Source organism: Malaclemys terrapin, chromosome 4, assembly GCF_027887155.1.
Source record: "Malaclemys terrapin pileata isolate rMalTer1 chromosome 4, rMalTer1.hap1, whole genome shotgun sequence".
In the NCBI taxonomy this organism is placed as follows: Eukaryota; Metazoa; Chordata; order Testudines; family Emydidae; genus Malaclemys; species Malaclemys terrapin.
This window is the reverse complement of record NC_071508.1, coordinates 63,244,284-63,256,449: the sequence shown is the minus strand read 5'-3', so window position 1 is coordinate 63,256,449 and position 12,166 is coordinate 63,244,284. Positions and strand designations below refer to the sequence as shown.

Sequence of the window (12,166 nt, the reverse complement as noted above, 5' to 3'; positions counted from 1 at the left end):
AGTAGGAGCATTGAAGTCTACAGCATTTAAGCCATTCTTCTAAGGGTACATCTACACTACCCGCCGGATCAGCGGGTAGCAATCAATCTATCGGGGATCAATTTATCATGTGTAGTGTAGACGCGATAAATCGATCCCCGATCGCTCTCCCGTCGACTGCTGAACTCCAGCTCGGTGAGAGGCAGAAGCAAAGACGATGGGGGAGCGGCGGCCGTGGATCCCGTGCCACTAGGATGCGAAGTAAGTGATTCTAAGTTGATCTAAGATACGTCAACTTCAGCTACGCTATTCTCGTAGCTGAAATTGCGTATCTTGGATCGATGTCCCCCCCCCGCAGTGTAGACCAGGCCTAAGAGAAGATGCTGCTCTATCTAGAAGCAATTTGGAGTGGTCTCTGGTTGTGCTGGAGAGGTGATCATTGAGTACAGATAATTTAACATGACAAAATGCATAGACATTGGCATGGACACTTTGCCGTAAGTGTAGATACATAGCCTGTGTGTACAGACACTGCAAGCCTCCTAGCACAGAAATAAATTACTATGTAGACAGTGAGGCACTGCTTACACAAGAAGAGTAAAGACAGACTCCTCTGCACAGGAGGTAGGATAAATGAGATGAGGGAAGCCACATGATGCATGAAACATGGAAACATACCCTCTCGCCATGCAACGTTGTACTCTGGGCACATGCCTAAACTACCACTGTGTTATAGGGACATCACATTGGACCCTTTTTAATGCAGCAACTGCACTGGAACCCACCAAAGTTAATACAAATGTTATTTAACCGCCAAAATTGGAATTTCAGGGATGCAGGATGGAAGATGAAAAAAAAACCCATATAGCAGTTTGCCAATTTTGCTTGGGAAAAATCCCTTTCAGATTCCAAACAACATTTGGTGATCAGCCTAGCTCCCAGCATTATAAGTTATCAAGCTCACCAGATAAGGAAAGGGTGAAGAGGATAGGTCTGGAACAAAGTCCAAAATGGCTTCTCGACAGCAACAACAAACAGAATTCCCTCCCTCCCACCACCAGGCAAGACACAATCAGCTGACCCATCATGGCCCAGTGGCCAATGGCAGCAGAAGTGGGCAGAACTGTCTCCATTACCTGGATACCATGTGGCAAAGAGGGAAGGTGGTGGGACTAAGGGAGGGCGGAGGGAAACAAGAAAGAAGTGGCACCTTTCCCCTCACCTATATACACACTCTGCAGGCCATCAGGAGGGGGAGGAAAAGAGGTGAAAATAAGCGGGTGCGGTCCAGTACAGTGTACCGGCAAGAGCCGGTATGCTGTGCTGGACCAGACCAGCTTCCCCAGGCTGGTGATTTATAGGGCCCGGGGCGCTTGAAATAAATAAATAAATACATGAAATAAATACTACTGAGAATTGTGCAATTATAGGAAACTTTAAATTTCCAGATATAGATTGGAGTACAAGTTCTTACTAATAGTAGGGCCCAGATTTTCTTGGATGTGATAGCTGACGGATTTCTTCATCACACACCGACCCAACAAGAGTTGATGCCACCTTAGATTTGGTATTGGTGAGTAGTGAAGATGTCATAGAAGAACTGGTTTGTAGGGGACATCCTTGGTTCAAGTGATCAGAGCTAATTCAGTTTAAACTAAATGGAAAGATAAACAACAATAGATCTTCAACTACGGCCATTGATTTCAAAAGGGCAAACTTAAAAAAATGAAAGGTATTAGTTAGGGAAGTGGAGTGGACTGAAGAACTCAAGGATCTGATTGTGGAGGAGGCTTGGAATTACTTTTTCAAACTTGCAGGCGGTATCTGAAGTCTGCATCCCAAGCATGGGGAAAAATTCATAGGGAAGGGTTGCAGACCAAGCTGGATGAGCCAGCATCTCAAGGTCATTAAGAGAAAGCAGAAATCCTAAAAAGAATAGAAGATGGGATGGATCATGAAGGAAAGCTACCTCTTGGAGGTCAGAAAGTGTAGGGGGAAAGTGAGAACTGCCAAAAGCCAAGCAGAGTTGGACCCAGGGATGGCTCTATGTTTGTGGTCATGCAGATTCGGCGGCGTTTCTGCGGGTGATCTGCCGGTCCCGCGGCTTCGGCGTACCGGCCGCCGAACTGCAGCTGAAACCGTCGGACTGGCGGACTTCCCACAGGCACGTCGCCGAAGGCCGCCTGACTGCCGTTCTCACAGCGACCGGCAGGCTGCCCCCCACGGCTTGCCACCCCAAGCACGCGCTTGCTGCGCTGGTGCCTGGAGTTGCCCCTGGTTGGACGTAGCAAAGGGAATTAAAACCAATATTAAAAAGTTCTATAGCCATATAAATAAAAAAAACAAAAACAAGGAAAGAAGTTGGGAAACTGCCTACAGTGGCATGTAGCTGATCTGTAACTACTAGTAGCAAATATCCCCAATGGCTGGTGATGGGACACTAGATGGGGAAGGCTCTGAGTTATTACAGAGAATTCTTTCCTAGGTGTCTGATTGTTGGGTCTTGCCAGAATGTGCAGGGTCCAACTGACCACCATATTTGGGGTCAGGAAGGAATTTTCCCATGGATCAGATTGGCAGAGACCCTGTGGGGTTTTTTGCCTTCCTTTGCAGCATGGGGCATAGGTCAATTGCAGGTTTAAACTAGAGTGAATGGTGAATTCTCTGTAACCTGAAGTCTTTAAATCATGAACTGAGAACTTCAGTAACTCTGCCAAAGGTTATGGGTCTGTTACAGGAGTGGGTGGGCGAGGTTCTGTGGTCTGCAATGTGCAGGAGGTCAGACTAGATGATCATGATGGTCCCTTCTAGTCTCCAAGTCTATGATTCTATGAGTCTATCATGCATGCCGAACAGTCTGTTTTTCCCAGCCAAAGATAGGAGTTAGCTGGGCTGAGGGAAATTTACAAAAGCCAACAAGGAAAGATGAAGGTGAAGAAAGACCCAGAGGTAGAGGCCTTTTTGTTTTTTTTACCCTTTACTCTACGTGTTTTGTATCTTTGGGGGAAGGAATAAAAATTCAATAAATAATGCTTTGTTTTGAAGACACTGTTTTCCAATCACTTTAATCAATTTGCTCAGCACAGGTACCAACTGAAGCTGGGCCTGTGGCATTAATATGGTTGGGAAACCAGAGTAATTGGATCATGTCATACTGCCCAGTGTGAAGTGCAGGAAGCTAAGCATGTCCTGTAAGGGGTGCAGTCCAGAAGAACTAAAAGGGGGCTAAGGTGCAGATCACTCTGTATCCATTACAGGGTTTTTCTAATAGGGTCCTGCAGAGATCTATTATTAGCCCATTGTTATTCAATATTTTTAGCAATTATTTGGAAGAAAATAAAAAAATCATTGCTGATAAAAATTTGCCAATGACATAAAAATTGGTGGAGCAGTAAATAAAGATAGTGACAAGTCCAGTTTACCGAGCACTCTGGATCATTTGGGAAACTGAACTCATTTGAAAAGTATGCATTTTACTACATACATCCAGGTGTGAAAGTAGGCTGGTATGGGCCGGTACAGCATACCGGTAAGAAGCCGGTACCAGCCCCTATGCAGCCGACATTAAAGCACTGCCGGAGGGGGGCCATGCTGCAGCTTCCGGGAGCCATGTGGAGCGGCCCTGGACCCTGAACCCCAGCTGGAGCGCCAGAAAGGGGCCATGCTATGGCTTCGGGGGGCCATGCTATGGCTTCGGGGAGCCAGATGGAGTGGCCCCCGACCCTGCTCCCTGGCTGGAGCGCCAGAGGGGGGGCCATGCCGCGGCTTCCCAGAGCCACGTGGAGCGGCCACCAACCTTGTTCCTTGGCTGGAGCTAGGGTTACCATATTTTGTGCCTCCAAATGGAGGACACCCCCAGGGACCCCGGCCCCGCCCCCAGCCCCGCCCACGCCCCGCCCCAACTCCGCCCCCTCCCAAAGTCTCCGCCCCCTCCCCTGCTTCCCGCGAACATTTGAGTCGCGGGAAGCCTGTAGCAGGTAAGGGGCGGTGTGGGGGGAGGAGGCGCGGCCCAGGCTGGCCCCCCGGCGGCTCCAGCCTGGGTCGGCTCGGGCCCTGGGGTGCCGGCCCCGGCCCACCACCCCTGGCCCGCCCAGCACTGCCGGCCCCCCGGCCCCCCCGGCTCGCGGCCCCCCCGGCTCGCAGCCCCGCGGCCCCTCCGGCCCAGCGGACCCCGCGGCCCCTCCGGCTCGCGGCCCCGCGGACCCCTCCGGCCCAGCGGACCCCGCGGCCCCTCCGGCTCGCGGCCCCGCGGACCCCTCCGGCTCGCGGCCCCGCGGACCTCCCGGCCCAGCGGACCCCGCGGCCCAGCGGACCCCCCGGCTCCTGGCACCGCGGCCCAGCGGACCCCCCCGGCTCGCGGCCCAGCGGACCCGCCGGCCCAGCGGACCCCGCGGACCCCCCGGCTCGCGGACCTCCCGGCCCAGCGGACCCCGCGGCCCAGCGGACCCCCCGGCTCCCGGCCCAGCGGACGCCCCGGCTCGCAGCCCCGCAGACCCCCCGGCCCCGCGGCCCCCCCGGCCCCCCCGGCTCGCGGCCCCGCGGACCCCCCGGCTCCCGGACTGGCACCGCGCCCCCGGCTCCCCGCCCGGCCCCGCGCCCACCCCGGACCGGCACTGCGACCCCGGCCCGGCACCGCGCGCCCAGCCGGGCTCGGCACCATGCCCCCGGCCCCGCGGCCCCGGCCAAAGAGCCCTCCTGATTTTCCCGGACATGCCCGGCTTTTGGGGATTTCCCCCCGGACGGGGATTTGAGCCCCCAAAAGCCGGACATGTCCGGGAAAATCCGGACGTATGGTAACCCTACTGGAGCGCCGGAGTGGGGCAAGCTCCAGACCCTACTCGAGGGCTGGCTTAAAACGGCTGGCGGGCTAGATCCGGCCCAAGGGCCATAGTTTGCCCACCCCTGCTGTAGCTCAACCAGAAGTTATGGGCTTGAAGTAAGAATTACTGGGTGACATTCTATTATTTGTGTTATGCAGCTCAGACTGGATTATCATAATGGTCCTTTCTGTCTTTAAAATCTATGAATTTTTAACAACTGGTGATGATGCTTAAAATAAATCTCAGTTAAATGAGTTGCTACTTTCAGTCCAGGTGCTATGAAAGGAGTATTCTCGTGATAAGACTACCATCACAATTTCACACTCAAGGCCCAGTGTCTGTCTTAGCGATGTTCACAGCCCTAAGGTAGCCAGGTCACTGGCTGCCACCAATATTATAACACTGTGTCATGCAGCACAGCTCTGAGCCCATCTAACAGATGCAATACTTCAGTACTTAAAACAGTGCTAGAAGCAAGCAAACTGTGTACACTAGGGCTCCCAATGTTGCTAACACTGACACAGCTGAACCAGTTTTAGCAGTAGTGGGAATTTTTGAAGAATCTCCCTAGTGAAGTCAGACCCCTGTTGGCAGCCTTAGCAAAGAGATCAAGGAATATATGTGTATGTGCAGTGAATTGACCTCTCACCCACAAAATAGGACTGAAGAATTGTGGCAAGGCAGTGCCAGTATCACAACTTGAATTTACTACAAATACATCTTCTCATAACAGACAAATCCTCTGTCTGGGACATGATTGTTCAGTTACCATACCCATAGCAAAGAAGCATCCATTTATAGAATTCTTAGTGCCCCACATATTCCTCTCATATGAGCCTGGGAACTACATCATAGCCGAATATAGGGAACTTCCAAGACTTGTAAGAACCCTAATCAATTAGAAAAATATTAAATTACGTAGATGGATCAGAATAAACAAGGTCAGAGGATTCTTCTGTTATAAGAAGACATTTATAGTAAGATCAAATTGGCTATTCTCACACAGAGGGAATCCTCTGGTCTGGGAATTGATAGTTGGGGAGTACATGGAGCAGTCCAACCATGAAGAACAGTGGGAGTAAAGAGCAGCATGAAATAAAGGAACAGTGAGGAATGGCAATCTTGAGGACCTATTGATCAAATGCAGCATTTGAAGAAGAAGCCATATCCACTTTGTAGTGTTTGGTGAAAGAACATAGATGTTGCCAAGTAGCTGCACTCCAGATCTCCTCAAAAGATTGTCTATTTGTTTTCCCTACATTATGTCTATTTGTGAGTGTACACCATCTTAGAATTGTTAAATCCCCTCATACCGTATGAGACAGATAAATTAATGTATGGGTGACATTATGCATGATCACAAACTGTTACGCTTTTTTTAGCATGGTAGAGATGACAAGCAACCAGAAATGTATATTTGCAGCTTGTGTGAATGCTACAAGTTCTATTATTTCTACATTATTAACATACTGCTATTACTTTGTTTTATAAGGGATCAGACATGTTGACAGTTACAGTATGTACCAAAAAACAACTGACTGAGAATAGACAAGCACAAGATTTAGTGATCATTTGTAGCTGAGAAAAATCATAAATGTACAAGATAGACAGACAGAAAAAACTGACCAGGTTGTATTGCATTTAGAAATCTTAGTGAGACTTGGTGGGGTTGTAAAATTATTGATCATAATAGCACAGGTCATAGACACTCTGTATGAAAGCAACTGCAAAAGGGAACAAACTGTTCCACAAAGGAGCCAAATGGAATGGAGCTAAAAGCAGAAGTTCTGAACTTGAACACACAACACAACAGGGTGTTAAATGGCCTTTCAGGTAGGACAGAGATTTTGCACATACTGGTTCTGTTAGAAACCACTTTGTTTGTACAAGGAATAAACAAAGGTAATACTGCAAGGGATAAATCCACTGGTTCCTACTCAAGATCAGGCTGCTGATAAAGGTAGATCAACCCAGCATGTTTGGACTACTAATGATCTACTGGCTAGAAATGCCAGTATAAACAGGCATCAGTAAGTAACCCATGTTTCCCTGTAAAGGTGATAACATGCATGGATGTTGTCAATCTTCTTCGGAGAGCCCTTCCTTTGTGTAAATGTCATCATTGTATCTCAGAATTCTGAGTTCAGTCAGTAGTATATCATTAATGTAGGGAAATGTCTACAAATAAGCATGGGGAAAGTATAAATCTATGCTGCATAATAGTCTGGGGTATACTGCTAAACCTCAGAGTCTGAGATATAGGGAGAAGATACTTAGGCTCTATGGCATTCTCAATACTCACCAACCAAAACTACAAGAGTCCAACTTTTCTGAACAAAAATTGAAATCTTAATATTTTTATTGCTTAATACTTTAAGATAAAAAGAGATCTAAACTTACCCTCTCCATCATAACACTGGGTTGATTCCTACAGTTATTCTCCATCTCTTTTTTGGTGATATAAACTAGGATCTCCCCTGTGTCTTTGCCATTTTCATACACCTGAAAAATAAGTAATTAAATTCAAGTTAATTGTGCTATAGAAACCAACAAGGTATTGGTAGCCACTGATTCTGTCCCCAACACTCTGGGTTACATTACTGAGAACTTTCAACATTTCTTTGAAGCTTCTTCTTCATTTTAATTAAAGGCCAGGAGGGATTGGGACAACATCAATGGCTGTCACCAAAGACTGAAAAAGGTGATACGATCACTTGAAAATTTAGTTCACGTCTATGTATTGTATTAATATTCGGGCCAGTGAGCTTGGGAAAAAATATAGGTGATTCTTGCCTAAATGTTGGAAGGCTGGTTAATAACTTTGAGTAAAATTTTCAAAACTGTGTAAATAATAGGAGCCTTAGTCCTGTTGAACATTAATTGGATTGAGGCTCCTAAATCACATAAGTAATTTTGAAAATTTTACCCTTTCTCTTTCAAATATTAAACTCCACAGCAAATATATTTTATAGGAAGAATTTCCCAGGCTGGTGCTTTAGTATAAAAACTGGTGCAAAACACAGACAGTATGAAGTTCAGAGTTTTTTCTACACAAATTGTGTATCCAAGTATTTTATGAACATTGAAATCCAAAGCATTTCAGCTTGTCTTCTAAGAGAGGGTGCTCCTGTAAATGGGGTCAATTCTGGGTGGTTTCGGGTAGCACTGGAGAGATAAGCCCTGAATATAGACAGGTATTTAAATTTTCAGTGAGGAGATTCACCTGACATTCTACTGCTGTCTTCCCATGTTTTCAAGTGCTATGTATAGAATTTTAGGCATATTTACATTGGGCAAAGAACTGAGTATGGAAAAGACTTTATATTTGATTCAGACATAGGTAAAATGCATGTCTAACAATCTGACAGTACATAATTTGGCTGTGTTAGAACTACAGCTAAGTGAATACTGCAAAAAACATTCTGCAAATATTCAAATGCTTTTTGTATTCACACCCCCTCTGTATTTATTTTCTATAAATATCTGAGCAAATGGGTTTATTGACAGAAATGTTTATAAAGAGAGCACATTTTAAATGAATCTTAGAAAATGTTGAAATCATATTCCAGAGTTCATCTAACAGAAACGTGATTTACCATTGCTTACACAAGTCCAATCAGGGTATGGAATACAGTATTACCTGCATGTTCAGTCAAAACTAACAGTTTTGTGTACAATCTACAGACCATCAATTACTTGGTTCCTAGAATGTCTATGACAACACAGCAGTCATTTAACTTTGTCTCTAACTCTGATACACCCAGAAAGAAGGATAGAAAATAGTGGAAACAATTGTATTGGAATAATATTATAACTCTAGTTTACAGGGAAATTATTTTGTAATCTAATTACAGAGGATTGAGGGTTATTTGGTGAGGGTTATTGTGTTTCATAAAATGTATTTCTATAGGTTCCATGCAGGTAAAGGCCTGTCTAAGACTGAACAGAAAGGAAAAAAAGAATGACAAACTCAAAAGATAAAAATAAATTTGATTTTTTGGTTGATTTCATGTTGATTATTTTCCTCTATGATACTGATAGCCCTTTATAGCTGCAATGCTGTCTCTTTCTCTCTCGCTTTACACGGGTGCCAAAAGGGTAAATAGAGCATTTCAAATGTCTATATTCTGTGAGAACAGTGGGAGCGATTTTATTTTACATCACATTACAAATTATAGTTACCACCCTGTCACTACAGTTCCTCTCTTATATGTATGTTATACTTCACTAAAGTCACATACGTCCAAACCAATCTAATACTACTATACTGTATCCTAGGTTGGAACAAAGTTCTCAGTCACACACAAAGTAGTAAAATAAAATGGAGTTAATGATGAAAGCAACTATAAAAGTGAAATAATAACAAAATAAAAAGTTAATGGCCATATCCACTTCATTATATACTGTAGTCCATTATCGCTGGCTTTTGCTAAGTTGAGGAATAAGAGGAATACGCTATAGATGTTCCTTTGTCTGACATTGTTAGAGTATCTGGAGATGCTAGACACCGTGGAATAAAGCATCCCTAAAGAACAGCATGATGTTAGTGTCAGCTGCCAACCTGAGAGAAATCAGTGATGCTATTGGACAACATACAAGGCCCATATTAGTTCCCACCACCACCACTAAACAAACTGTTAAAAGTTCTGTTAAATTTCACAGTAGGTGTTTCACTAAGGCACTGAGCAATACCTATTTCTATATTAGAGCCAAAACAATTTCCCACTAAGGTGCAGAGAAGCGTAGAGAGATATAATAACTCAAAGATGGAGGGAATGAAAATGAAAGGGCTGAACCTGTGGTTTACTGTCTCTTTGTATAAGAAAATCCGGGACCTCCTTTAAAAAAATCCTGGCTGCTTAAGGCTATTTAGGAAATTTAAAACAACCCATTCTAGAGCCAGATATGACCATATTTCACTACTACATCAATCTACATGATGAACACTCACTTAACAGTTTTTATTTTGAGCTAATAGGAGGATCCTATTAGCAACACAGAAAACAAATATTTCTGCCTTCTCACAGCTCTCCATCTTCTTCCCATATCTCTGTATTTTTCCTTTCATCTGACAGCATTGGGAATGAATGTCAATTAGATAAAACTTAGTCCATTTCTAGCCAGTCACTTTTTATGTAATTAATTCAGGTCTTAAATTTATTCAGGTAATGTTTGTGTTAGCTACTTTCAACACAGTTTGGTATCCATATGTGCAAAAGAAAACAGGCATTTCAACAGACAGCTATTCCTCTATAGGCCATCATTTCAGAAAAGTATCACAGCACATGCTTAAATACATCTCTTTTCTAAACAGAATTTAAGCATATGTTTAACGTTAAGAATGTGCTTTAGTCCACTGATTCTAATGGAACTTCAGCACATGTTTAAAGTGAAGCACATGCTTAAGTGCCCTCCTGCATAGGGATATTTTACTGAACTGGGTCCTATATATAAATCACAAAGAAAGCTTGAAAGCTATAAAAAGCTAGTCAGCTACTCTGAGATTCAAATTAAGTTTGAAGTTTTAGAAGCTGTTATAAAAAAAAACCATAACAAACACAAATGAAGCCATTTCATCTAGATGTCGCAAACCAACATGGAAGCTTCAAATACTAGGAAACTGCCACATAAAGCCACTGACACTTCAAGATCATCATTCAGGTTTTAATTCCTTAAGTGTGGTTAAAAATCTAACTGTGGTAAAACGATAGACTTCCATACCATACACAACGTTGCTCAAAACAGCTATTCAGATCATCCCGGAAGTTTCTCTCTGTAAGAGCTAGAGCAAAAGCAAAATTTGGGGATGTCAAACAGCTTGCAAAGAGAAACTTGCAATAGATTCAAAAGGCAAGAAGCAAAAAAATTGAGAACTCACTGATCAACATCTCAAATATGTTCCTGTGATGTACACATATATTTATTTGTTCTTATCTAAGTAGTCTATGGAAGAAGTAAAATAAATTATACAGAGCATCATTCTGCCACCACTATACACTTTGAGTAGCACTTCACCTACACATTTTGAGCAGCACCAGTCCCACTGAAATCAATCAATGAGAAGCTATCTAATCAAAATCAAATACTTCAGATCATACATTCACATAAGCACACAACTTCAATACTGAAATTCAGCCACTTCTGAAGAAAAGACATCTCACAGGCAGACAACGAATGCAAAACACACTGTAGAAAAGACTAGGGAGGGGAATTTTTTGACAAAGATTACTTATTTTCGGATAAAATAATCCCATTATGAAAAATGCTCTAGAATTTTATTGTCCATGAGGAGCAGGCAGTATACGGGTTTTGAAGGTCCACCCAAAATAATATTATAAAGCAAACTGCATCATATTTATATAAGGGTGAAGGGCTAAACTGACCCAGCCAAGAAATACTCAAGGTATTTGATTCTCATTGACCTTCAATGAGGCATAGGCTCTTAAATCACTTTTGAAAATTAAAATGGGGTGGGAAGGAAGGGGAAATCAACTATAGCTGCATCAACCCCTTAAATGCCAGACAAATCCGAGGAATATGCCATTTACACAATTCAGGATTAAAAGTCTGCATTCTGCTAAACAACAGTTACAAAGCAACAATTCCCAATAGACACATGACATACAAATTTGACATTCCATAGAAATAAACAATGGCACTTTAAAACAATCTCGCCTAGGAGCACAAGCAGAAGTAAACTCTGCTTGTTAAAAATATTTTAAGAATGCATTTCATCAGCCTATTCTTCTAATGTGCTCCTTTACTTAAAAGGATATGATTTGGTCATATATGATTTAATTAAAACTCAGGCTGCACACATACAATGCTTGATTCAATGACAATTTAAGATGTATAGCAAGACCTGTCATCATTTGGGAAATAGATAGGCAAGTATTTACTGGTTATCAAAAATCAAACAGATTTTTTACCCTCAGATTAATCTAGTGTTAGCAACAGGAATGCACCCATTTTATAACTATACATCAAAGGCAAGAGAGTTGTGTTAAGAAGAATAAAACAAAACACTTCTCATCAAAGGTAACCGTATTTTCTCCCATTTTATAAATTAAAGGTCTGACCCTGGAAACCTTTACTCACATGAGTAATCCTTACATGAGAACTCCTACTGAAGTACATGATCAAGCCCTTAAAAGCAGATATAAAAAATATGGACAGGAAATATAGGCATTAAAAATTGGTAGTTACAATTCATAAGTGTTTATTGCAATAGATATTTTAGAATTAAAATTTCTGTAAAAATACAGCTTTTATTGTACAATACTGTACACATGCTGCTATAAGAAAATGTTCCTTGGGCCCAATTTCTGTTCCCATTGAAGTCAATGGCAAAAGTTCATGTGGTTTAT

The 12,166-nt window shown here is 43.3% G+C and overlaps 1 protein-coding gene across 1 annotated transcript in view; it reads right to left on the bottom strand.

Annotated features, from left to right (window-relative positions):
* The window catches only part of DCDC1 (doublecortin domain containing 1), a 413,925-nt gene that overhangs the window by 206,242 nt on the left and 195,517 nt on the right, over nt 1–12,166 (bottom strand). The window contains exon 11 of the mRNA XM_054028326.1: nt 7,200–7,301. Coding sequence (XP_053884301.1) covers nt 7,200–7,301 — 102 coding nt within the window. The remainder of the gene's footprint in view (nt 1–7,199; nt 7,302–12,166) is intronic.